An 11,716-nucleotide genomic window follows, 5' to 3' on the forward strand; every position below is an offset into this window, starting at 1 on the left:
GAGTTTGCAACGTATGAGCAGCGTGCTCTAGGTGTTCTGAGGAATGGCAATAATTATGTTTGTGAGAATCAGAAAAAGATGTCCTAAATGAGATGATATGTGAGCTGGAACTTGTAAGTAACAATGCACCAAGTTGAGAAAGGGAGATGGGGGGGAGATAAAACAGGTAGAGGAAATAATGCATGCAAAGGCATATTCTCCTTACTGTCTAAACTCCCCTATCCTTAAAGCACAAGGGAGGTCTTTCAGTAGGTCTGGTACAGAAGATTCTCCATTTTATTTCTTCATGTCCTTTCACCCATCCCTATTTGACACATCCTCATACACCTTTCCTATGCCATCTATTTCCATTCCTACAGTCTAATTTAGGCTCTTATTAGCTCTCACCAGAACCATTACAATAGCTTCCTCCGTTTTCACTCTCTGCACCCGTCCAAGTTAAATACAGTTCGAGACTGAGTTTTCTAAAGTACAGCTCTGATCACCTAACTTCCTGGCCTCTGAAATCTTCAATTCTTCCACTTTTTCCAGAGTATCCTGAACTACGCAGCCAACCAGCTATTATTCTGAACAAAGCCTTGACCTATCTTTCCATTCTCCTACCACCAGCTTTCTTTAACACTGGCCCTCTAACTTTGGTGCGAAATCATAATCATCCCTAGGGCCGGGCGTGGTGGCTCACGCCTATAATCCTAGCATTCCGGGAGGCCAAGGCGGGTGGATCGCCCGAGATCAGGAGTTCGAGACCAACCTGAGCAAGAGCAGGACCCCATCTCTACTAAAAATAGAAAGAAATTATCTGGCCAACTAAAAATAGATACAGAAAAAATTAGCCGGGCATGGTGGCACATGCCTGTAGTCCCAGCTACTGGGGAGGCTGAGGCAGTAGGATCACTTCAGCCCAGGAGTTTGAGGTTGCTGTGAGCTAGGCTGACGCCAGGGCACTCACTCTAGCCCAGGCAACAGAGCGAGATTCTGTCTCAAAAACAAAACAAAACAAAACAAAACACCATCCCTGGGACTCTTATTTAAAAGATAATGTTTGGGCTCCAACACCAAAGTATCTGATTCAGCCGTCTGGGTTATGGCCCAGGCATTTTGGGGAGTTTCATTGTTTGCTTTTTATGTTGGGGGACATCTGTACAGTTAACTGGTTCCTCCAGGTGTTTCTAACTCAGACGCACCAACTGCATCAACTTTACCTAATTTTAGCAAACTCCCCTATGCTTTCTCAGCTAATTCGGGAATTTAAATTATCCCTTCTACCAGAATCTCCGAATTTTCAAATCGCACACATCCTTCAAGCCCCAGATGAAATGCCACCTCTCCCAGGAAGCCTCTCCTGCTCGCCTCCGCACTTCTTTGATATTTAGGGGCGCTTTTCTTGTGGTATCTTTTGCTTATTTAGGAAACATCCAAGCGCAGGGCCAGCCAATGAGTTCTCTCCCCCCGGAAAGGGAGGGACAGCCTTCGTCTGTCTGTCCGCCCCAGTCCCCAACCCCCAGGCCGGCACCCGAGACAAGCGCAGCGAATGCTGTGGGATGGCACTGTGGCATCGCCGTCGGAATCCACGGTTGCTCCCGCAAGCCCGGGGCGCACGCACGCCGCGATCCCGCCTCAGACGCCCTGTCCCAGCTGTGAAGCTAGGCACCGGCAAAACCACTCTGCTTAACAGTCGCGCCGAGGTCCGAGGCTGGGAATTGTGCTGGGGGAAGGAAAAAAAGAAAAAAGAAAGAAAAGAATTGTTCACAATACGGGAAGCGACTAAGCTAACTCTCAGGACAGAGTCCGTGACGCAAAGGAGCGACGCGGCGCTAAGGTTACGTCCGCCGTTCCGCCCCCCGCAGCCCACGTGACCCGAAGGCCGCCGTGGGATTGGTTGTCTGGCGAGTGAGGCGCTGGGCTGTAGGCCCCGGGCGGGCCAGCGAGGCAGGGGAGTGAGGGACGCGGGAACAGGTATGGCCCGGCAGCGAAAGCCGCAGAGCTGGGCTGCCTTCATCCTTCGCGGGCCTCGTGAGGGAGTCCAGGGCGTAGGAGTTTTAGGAGTTCAGAAAGGGGGTGCAGACTCCTGCCCGGCTGTTTGGTTTGTGCCCTGGCTACGGCCTTAGTCGTGTTTCCCTGCAAGGGCGACTTTAGTTTGTACCTTATCATTATCATCATCATTACTTTTATTTTTGAGGGTCTACTGTGTGTAAGCTTCGGTTGTTCTGCACAGGGAGCTGTGCAGAGCGCCATGCGGTAGAGGCTGGGGGAATGAGGACTTGGAGATGCTTGAGGTATGGTCTTTACCTACGTGAAATGTTGGAGGTAAGTCGGCTTTATAAATTATGCTGGGTTCGTAGGGAGGGTCGCTCACTGATTGAATAAAACTCATTTATTGAACCACATTCTGTGTACCAGGCACCATTGTGAGTGCCATGGCTACAAAGGCCAGTAAAACCCAGTTCTGGTTCTTTAGGAACTCAGTGTGATTGGGCCAGTGGGAGAGAAAACGTGAACTGGTGAGTAGTTAGCGTGTGATGCGTGCTGTGGTGTAAGAAAGTGCTGTGGGAGTCAGAGGGGCGGGGATGCTTGAAAGAGTTAGGGAGTCTTAACAGAGAAGGTGACATTTGAGTAAAGTTTTAAAAGTATAGTTAGGCTTTCCACCTATTGAAAGGGGTGGGGAAGTCACTCCAGTTGAGCTAAGTGTACTGAGGCAGAGAACTAGAAAATTGTACCTGCTGTGTATGGCTGGAGCACATGGCGGGGTTTGCCCAAGGGCCACGATAAAGCTGATAGGTAGAGGGAAGACTTTTAAAGATCTTGAATTCCATTTTAGGTTGTCTGTCTGGATCTTCAAATACAAAGTGAAATAGGTTCCACAAAACAGGCATAACATGCTTCCATAATTCAGAGGAAGGTCAGATATTTGGATTGATGGAGAAAATCAGGCAAAAGGTGGCATTTTGGAGGGTCACAAACTGGAGAGGTAGGATTTTGAAGTACAAGGGTTTCTACAGAAGGGAGAAGGGCTTTCTGGATGGAGGGCACAAGGTCAAATACAGCAGGTTTGAGTACTAAAGAATAGTCTGGCTTGGTTAGACTGTAAGGTACATGTTAGGGTTATGGTGTTTGTGAAGGATAAATTTAGATTAGTTTTGAAATATCTCGATTGCTAAGCAAACTAGTTTGGACTTTATTTCCTGGACCGTGGAGATCAATTGAATGCTTTTGAGTAATGACATAATCACACTACCATATATTGAGGTTAGTATGTGAGTAATATTCAGAGTATATAGGATGGGAGGGAAACAGGAGGCAGGAGAGCCAGTGAGACAGCAGTATTGTCTGGTGGAAGGAACGTGGGCTTTAAAGTCAAGCACTCATTGGTTAAGAGCTTGGCTCTGCTCACAAATTTCATGATTTTAGACAGAGTTATCTAAATTATTAAGCTCTCTCAGCGTGTTTCCTTACTTCTAATGTGTACCTATTTCACCTGTAGAGGATGACAAGCTAAAGGGTCAAGCATAGCCCTTGTATGACAGGCACTCCATAAGTTAATTTCCCTGTCTGAATGGTGAACACAGACCAACATGTCAGATTTTAACTATGGAGTATCAGTCTATTGACCTTTATAGGTGGCTGAAGGAAGTATATGGTGGCTCCAGAATTGTTATCTAGATACTGACAATGTCATATGGAAAGTCTGAAGGGGGTGACTTTGTGATCCTGGCACTTTTCCATGTCAGCGGTGATATACCACAAGGAGGTGTCATTTGGAGTAAATGAAATGCAGTCAGCTTTCTCATTTAGAAATTGATTATCCAGGTTGTGAATTACCCAGGCTTTGCCTTGCTTTCTTTATCTTGCCCATGGCGTCCCTCGTTAGTAATATAAAGGTAAGAGCCTGAAAAAAAATGAAATTCAACCTTTTATTTAGCCGTTAGTGGAAAAATGTAAATCTGGTAATCAGATCTCAGTTTTCGGCCGGGAGCGGTGGCTCAAACTTATAATCCTAGCACTCTGGGAGGCCAAGGCGGGAGGATCATTTGAGGTCAGGAGTTTGAGACTAGCCTGAGCAAGAGTGAGACCCCGTTTCCACTAAAAAAAAAATAGAAAAAAAATTAGCCAGGCATGGTGATGCATTACTGTAGTACCAGCTACTGGGGAGGCTGAGGCAGGATTGCTTGAGCCCAGTGGTTTTAGGTTGCTGGGAGCTAGGCTGATGCCACGGCACTGTAGCCTGGGCAACAAAGCGAGACTCTGTCTCAAAAAAAACAAACAAAACAAAACAGATCTCAGTTCTCTTTCTAGCTCTGCTGTTAATTTGCTGTGGACCTTTAGCAAATAGCCTCTTTAGGTTCTTGGACTCTTAAGAATAATAAAATTTTAAGAAAATCTTAATAAAAATTTTATGACCGTTCTTTTTATCTTTTTTGGCAGCAGAATTGTAAATTGTGTATTAAATGAACTAAAGTTTATAAAGAAATTTAGTAGGAAATCTTTCCTAAAGCTTTTGCTTTAGAACTAGGCTATAAGTCTCTTCATGAATATGCTTGAGACTTTATTATGCATGGTGTTTGGGTTCATTAGAAAAAAAATATTTTTGAATGCAGATGCTTCCCCAGTCTCCTCTGCACTTCAAAAACAAACCAAAGTACCCCTCACAAACAAAACTTGTTTGTTTTCATTTTTGTATAGCACAGTTGCTTAAAGGAAAGCATAATGGAAAATGAAATATTAATTGAAAAACCATGGTTGAAACTTATCTAAAAAGAAGACTTTATTTTTTTCATAGGTAAGCCTAAGTTTTCTTGGATGTGAAAATAGGGCGCTGGACTGCAATGATGCGATGATGAGTGAAGTAGAGTCTGACCTGGTATTGCCTTTGCTTCAGTGTTGGCTTTGACCAGGGTATGATCCCTTAATCTTCTCTCTGAGCTGATTCTGGTTGTGGTTTTTCCACACAGGTCTGTTGTACCCTATTTGGATACTGGTTTTATTATGTATAAGTTTCTTTTATATTCCTTTGAATTACTGATACTTTCATGTTTTCCTTAGGTTGAGGTGAAAAATCTGGCTTTGAAATCTTCGTGGAGGACCACATCATTTCAATCCTGAATCTGGTTCAGTTCTCTTATTGACTTATTACTGTATTAAAAATGCTTTGCTTAATTAACTATGGTATTTGTTTTGGTAAAACCTTTGTGGTTTAACAAAAATTATTAAAATATCCATTATACTTATGGTATATAAAAATTTTAGTATTTTAAAATCCATAGGATATTCCATTATAAAATTTAGCTTTCACATCTTTATGCTATCAGAGAATGTGCTTTGGATTGCTAAAATGAGTTAAAGTATTAGAAAACACCTATCTCAGCAGAGGTACTTACAAATTATTGTCATCCTTCCTTCTAGTAATGATGTTTTTTTTTCCTTAAGCCCATGTTTTTACCAGCCTGCCATTTTAAACACCCCAAGTAATCTTTAAGTTTCCATATAATCATAACAACATGGAACAGTTCTTTGCCAGAAACATTTATTCTTAAAATTTACTTAAATGTTTCATAGAAACTTTAGTAATAACCAGAATAATTCATGACAGCTTAGCAAACTCTTAAGAAGCAGAAAGAGCTTATTAAAAGATCCTTTCTTTACAGTTAGTTTTACTTCATCTCTTCATTGCTTGTTAGCTTTGCTTTCACACTGGAATTTTCAGACTACTCTCTCTCTATATATAAACATTTGAGCCCTATTCTCTTTTAACAAATTTCCCAAGAAAGATATGTATGGCTCATAAGGAAATCTTTAAAAGTTAGTAAATTTGTCTCCTGGAATCAGGATCCTCTTCCCTGACAGTGGGCTGACCCTCTCTCTCTAGTTGGATCCTGGGGCCAATTCCCAGAATGACCAGGGTTGCATCTCAATCTCTTCAGCACTTCCGTCCTCAAGCCCAGAGTTCATCCCTGCTCTGCAGATGTCATCCAAATATAGTCTCAGGAATAAACCATCTGTGGAGAAGTGGGAAAAAAGTTGATAGTCTACTGCAGATGTCACTTAACAAATGGGTCACAGTATATGGAAGGAGCTGGATTTTTTTCCTAATGTGTTTCTAAGCATTTCTATAAACAGCAGGTCCATTGTTTCATATTGTTTGCAAACTAATAAAAATCTCCACCTCGCAGGCAGATAAATGCTTTCTTTTCTAAAGAGAAGGTCTGCTCCCCCCTCACCACCTACTTTATTTTTTTATGAAGTCAAACCCTGGTTTTTCCTGAGAGCTATTCTATACCTCTTACTCTTTAAGTAAAGGGATAGGCAAAGCTTCCATACTAATTATCCTGTTTTATCTACTTCGTTTACACTGGCCCTCACATCTTCTGCCAATACTGATTCTCCTACTTCAACCAGCTTGGTCAACTATAAGTAGGGTTCTAGAGAGCAGACTAAAAGGTTAAGATCAAATGGGTATATCCTTTTAAAGAAATCCATAAAGCTGTTTAAAGTTCGTACAGTTATGAATTGAGGCTGAGAAGTATCAGTGATATGAACCATGCTGAAAACCAGCCCTGTGGTCTTACAGTGCAATACTTTTGTTGTGAGATAAGATGCTAGTCCCTTTCAGTTCTCAGGGGAGTACAGTTTAATCAGATGTTGTACTTCTGTTGGATAACCTGTGATGGGACAAGCTTGGTGACTCCTCACATAATTAAATACACAGCGATAACAAAACACATAACCAGAGGTGGCAAGAACAGTATCATTCACCCGGGTTTTACGGCACAGCGGGCACACAGTCTTCATTTTGGGTAACAGGGGAGAATCGGAGTTGTAGTCTAGGTGTACAGGTGGTGGTGGAGTAGGCAGGGCAGTCAGTGATTTGATGGTTTCCTGGTTTTCAGATGAGTACCACCAGTCAAGGAACTGCAGGAAGAATACACCCACAGAAAGGCCAGTAGAAAGAGATAAGGCAACGCCCCCCACAGCTTTCTTCAGAGCTGACTTTATCTTCTCATTAACACTGTTGGGAGAAGAGAACAAGTAGGCAAAGAGAGAAACTGTTTTAGGTATAATCAGAGAACGGCTAATATAAATGCAATTTACACTTTTCATCAGAATCACTGATTTGTGAGATTGAAAAGTTGCTAGATTGGCACTGTCTCCTTAGGGATCTATTCTAAATGATTCCCTCTTTCTGACTTACAGTATTTTAGTAGTATAGGAGTTAAGCTTTGTTTTTAATGACAAACAATTAAGGTTTTGAGAAAGAAATTGGTAGAAAATTTGATTATATAGACTTTTAAAATAATGAAGGATAGTGCACCTAGAAAAATAACCCCAACTCACTTAACAAAAAATAACTTAGCAGTATTGAGGAATATATATTTAAACTTGTAGGAGAACACAAATACAAACTAGAAGCACTAACAGCATCATGATTAAGAGCACAGTCTTTAGAATTATACTGATCTGGCTTGAATGTCAGCTCTGACACCTTTTAGCTGTGTGGCCTTGGCAAGGTGCTTAGCTGTTAGGGCTCAGTTTCCCCAACTGTAAAATGGAGCTAATACATTTGCCTCATTGGGTTGTGATGAGGAGTGAAATAATGTACATAAAGCAAACACCTATCACAGGACCTGGGACATAGCAAGTGTGCACTAAAACATATCTAGTATGAGGAGGAAGCTTTCCAGGATGACAGTGGTGTTTTATGGGCACAAGGAATAACTTTCCTATTACTTTATGAAATACCACAAAGTAGACTAAGGGAGATGAGTTTCATAAAATTGGGATAAGATTTTAGGATTTATTAATGAAAGATTTTTTTTGAAATGCTAAGGTCTTACCTCCTGGCTGGATGCTGCACTATGCTGGCTTCAGCTGGTTTGTGCTCCAGAGCTTGTATATCTTGAACTGTCAGTCGACCCAGCCTTACTCCAGCCAGCCTCAGCAGTGGTGAGTGGTGCTGAGCTTTTCCTAGGATGTACTGAAGCTGTTGTATAAGAAACCAGCCTTCCCAGGCCATGTTAACAAATGGGTAGGCTGCCAGGAAGGCTCTGTAAAATCGTTTCCAGTGGGAAGAAGGGGGATGAATAGAATATTCATCTTCCTCTCTCAGGCTAGAAACCAGCTTCTCCAGCTTCACTTTCAGATAGGGAAGAAGAACCAGGAACACGATTGATTTCCAAAGCTGCTTCTTTGGGAGACCAGCACTGGCCAATTTCTGGAACTTGTGAGTGTCCCCCATTACAATTCGCTTTAAGCCATAAAAGTTTTCAGAAAATGAGGCACTGGTTTTAGACAGATAATGCTGCTGGAGCAGAAGGTCTAACAGAGTAAAGATTTCATCAAACCACCTCCAAAAGAAGCCATAGTGGGAAGGATTTGATTCTGCAAGAACCTAAAGCAAAATAAATCAATAAATGAAATTCATTCCATTACACAACTAGTATACCTTGTATTTCCATTCCCTTTTTCCCTCTAAATTGTACACACTTTCAGCTTAAATAAGTCACTTCTTTTGGAGTCTCCCCTAACCTCCCTGAAGCAGTGGGTATTCAGTACAGGGCTCTACACAGAACAAAGACTCAATAATAGTTGAGACGTGGGATATGAATTATATGCAAATTTGTTATTTCAAACATTAAGCTACCAAAGAAACACAAATTACTGGTTTGGTTTTTATCCAGTCTTCCCTAAAACCTTTCAGAGAATTAATACCTTACCTTGACCACATGCTGAAGAGCAGGTCTCACTGCTGTCATTAAACTGTCCTGTGCTACCACCTCAAAGATAGATGGCTGGTCGTCGGCCACCGAAGCAGTTGTGATGTGAGCCCCATGCTCAGCCATAGTTTCCTGTGTGTCCTGGCTTTCACTTTGCCCACAAACTCCCTAGTAAGCATAAACTTTTTTTTTTTTTGTATCAAATTGGTGCTCAGTCTTAAAGATAATCTTCCATGATACCCGAAACTCCAAACTTGAGATTTTACAGGCGAAACTGAACTGGGGAAAAACCTCGTCTGGAGGCGAAGAGGAGAGGGGGTCTCAAATGAGGAGGCTGAGAACGAAGTTAACTCGAACGTGGGTGGAAGTGGTATGTGGGGAGGGGGTGACTTGTCAAATGCCGCACCTCACGGGGCAGCGCGTGACTGTGGCGGACAGGTATGGGCGAAGGAGAGCTGTCCTCTCGAGCTACAGTCCTGGAGCTGCGAACCAGGGACCCTCAATCATGAGGGCTCAAAGGCCATACGGCTCTGAGGAATCAGAGGTGCCCGTGCGGGCTCGGGACGCGAGGACCGGCTCTAGCTGTCGGCTGTAAGTACCGCCACCCGCGCCCGTCCTTGCTCGCTGACCCCGGGCGAGGCGCAAAGGACCCACGACGCCACGTTTGAAGCGAGGTCTCCGCTTTATGACAGAACCCGCACCCGGAAATAGAAGCCACGGGGACCTCGGGGGCGGCTGGCGGAAGAAAGGCGCTCTATCCCCGAATGCAGCCGGAAACCGGAACGAGAGAACTCTATGACCCCACCCAAACTTCCGCTTCCGTCCCCGCTAAAATTAAAGAGGGTGCTTGGCGGGCTGGTGTTGGCTGTCAGTTCTCCGGTTTGTTTTACTTTTGGTGGTTGGGTCTGCATCGCACCCTGGGTGGAAAGCCACAGTTCTGATGCTCTCTGTACAGAGGTCTTTTTGACAGGTGTTTGGGGCGGGTACAGGCGTCGCTTCCGAGGCCTGTGTGCCCGCGGGCGATCAAGCCAGGGGCGGAGGGAGAAAGCGTGGAAAGTTCTTTTTTGTACCCGTGCAGTGGTGATGGTGGTTAATATATGTTCGGCCGCCTTCCGGAAAGGGGTTGCGACATAGCAGGAGAACCTTAGATAGATAGAACCTTAGCTTTATTGCTGCCAATTATAAAGAAAGATGATCAGAAAGAGAACGTTTCCTCCTTGTTCCTCAGAATTAGGTACGGTTACTTTTCATCCAGGGTGGTAGCTTAACTTTTCCAGGTTTTGGTTACATTCAGTCATAATTCCAGGCACGTGCTATACTAAATGAAAATAGTCCTCGCCCTCGTACACAGTAGGATTTGTCACATTAGTGGTATGAATATAGTGCTAAAGCGGAGGGATGCTGATGAATTCTAACTAGCATGAACTGGGGAGGCTTGACAAATAAGTGCCTTTCATTCAGTTTTTAATACCAAAACTAATGTAATTGACCTTACGGCTTGTAAAGTGCTTTTACATCGTATACAGCTTTGCCTTGTTTGAATTGCTGATACAAGTTCATTGAATTTGGATGAGAGTGCAACCTCCTCTCGCCCCCGCCCCAGAAATAGCTAGAAATAGAAGGTATCATTCACCGCCCTAGAATACCTTGTGCTATAAAGATAATTGGTTTGCATAACGAGAACCCTCAAAAACAAGGTTTGGGTTAGTTGTTTTGTTTCAATAGGAGAGAAGTCTTGTAAGTTGATCTTATTTATAGTTCTAAAACGTGTTTTTTACTCTAGAAAAATACTTGTCAGAGAATGTCATATTGATACAAGATTTTTACCTTATAGAGTTTTAAGGACTGGAGATAATGTATCCATATAAATAACTTGGTACATGTTAGGTGCTCATTCAATGGTAGCTATTATATACAAGCTTTTCTTAAGCGGATAGCAAAAACACAAAGTTGAGAAATAGCATCAGTTAAAACAAGCGGGAAATTAGTTAAATATTGTTAGGGTTCTTTGGTTACAAGAAATAGAAACAAACAGGCTAACTTAAGCTAAAAAGTAATTTATCAGAAGTATATGGAGTAGCTCACAAAATAAGTAAAGCCAGCCCTGAAAGAACAGGAACTACATATTCCTATTGGGTCTCTCTAGCAAGAATTAGGGAAGGGTATCATTCAGACAACATTGCTGCAATGAAGGAACTTCAACCGATATCTACTTATCACTACTCATGATTCAAATTCCAACTGACCTATCTTGGTTCAAGTTCCCTCTCTATTCTGTATTTCACTTTTAGACAGAGGAGGGCAGGGCATCGTGATTAATAGGAGGAGATTCCAAAAATAAACTGAAGTTATTACATAAAGATTAGTCAAAAATAACAAATGTCAACTATTACAGTCAACAAATAATAAAAACCACATCGCAAATCCCACCCTCGAGTTTAGATTAATAGAGGATATTAATAAAGAGATGACACATAAAAAGTACATTTCTGTTAAAAGGTATTAAGAGCCATCAGATTAATATGACTTTAGATGAAGAAATAACTAACAGCTGGGAAAAATAAGGTAGTTCAAACTCGCTGAAACAGAAAGCAAATATATTGGCCTATGGAACCAAACAATTGGAAGAATTGCATTTCTAACCTCATATTTTACTTCAGCTTCTCTCTGCCAGTTGCCTTATGATACAGTGATGTAACCTGGTAGCTACTGTACTCCATGTTGTAACACATGTCCACTAAAAAAGTTTTGTGGATTAGGTGGACCTCAAAAGATGAATACATTTGGAGCAAGTTGCAGTGGTGAAGGACCTTCCAGGCAAGAACAGCTTAGAATATGAGGAGGAATTATAAAGCTTGTTTTAACCTTAGAGCAACAGAAAAGAAAAGTGGAGAGTATGTTGAAAGTAGATTTTGGTGGACTGTGGAGGATCTTAAATGCTACTTTTAGAACTTGCCTGTGGCCATTCATTTATTCAATAAATATTGAGTACCTTCTGTATGCTAGGC

The 11,716-nt window shown here is 42.4% G+C and overlaps 1 protein-coding gene, 1 long non-coding RNA gene and 1 other non-coding gene across 4 annotated transcripts; 2 read left to right on the plus strand and 1 right to left on the minus strand.

Moving 5' to 3' along the window:
* The first annotated feature begins 1,869 nt into the window (after positions 1–1,869).
* Positions 1,870–5,158, plus strand: LOC123620341. The gene is made up of 4 exons (XR_006728812.1): positions 1,870–1,956; positions 2,180–2,307; positions 4,778–4,893; positions 5,041–5,158. It is a non-coding gene; the product is annotated as an uncharacterized LOC123620341 (long non-coding RNA).
* LOC123621397 lies at positions 4,827–4,923 on the plus strand. Its single transcript, XR_006729125.1, has one exon. It is a non-coding gene; the product is annotated as a Z30 small nucleolar RNA (small nucleolar RNA).
* Positions 5,159–5,452: 294 nt separating the features above from the next.
* Positions 5,453–9,449, minus strand: PEX12 (peroxisomal biogenesis factor 12). Of its 2 annotated transcripts, XM_045525500.1 has the most exons (4): positions 8,709–9,449; positions 7,830–8,383; positions 6,751–7,003; positions 5,453–5,993 (listed from the first exon to the last, which is right to left on the minus strand). In XM_045525500.1, exons 1-4 carry the CDS (start codon positions 8,832–8,834, stop codon positions 5,979–5,981), a joined length of 948 nt encoding a protein of 315 aa, XP_045381456.1. In that variant the 5' UTR covers positions 8,835–9,449; the 3' UTR covers positions 5,453–5,978. The 2 variants fall into 2 exon arrangements, with proteins under 2 accessions (XP_045381456.1, XP_045381455.1); XM_045525499.1 differs by lacking the exon at positions 5,453–5,993 and having other exon boundaries at positions 6,602–7,003; positions 8,709–9,448.
* Positions 9,450–11,716: the final 2,267 nt, after the last annotated feature.

The sequence above is a fragment of the Lemur catta genome, chromosome 15, assembly GCF_020740605.2.
Source record: "Lemur catta isolate mLemCat1 chromosome 15, mLemCat1.pri, whole genome shotgun sequence".
NCBI classification, from domain to species: domain Eukaryota; kingdom Metazoa; phylum Chordata; class Mammalia; order Primates; family Lemuridae; genus Lemur; species Lemur catta.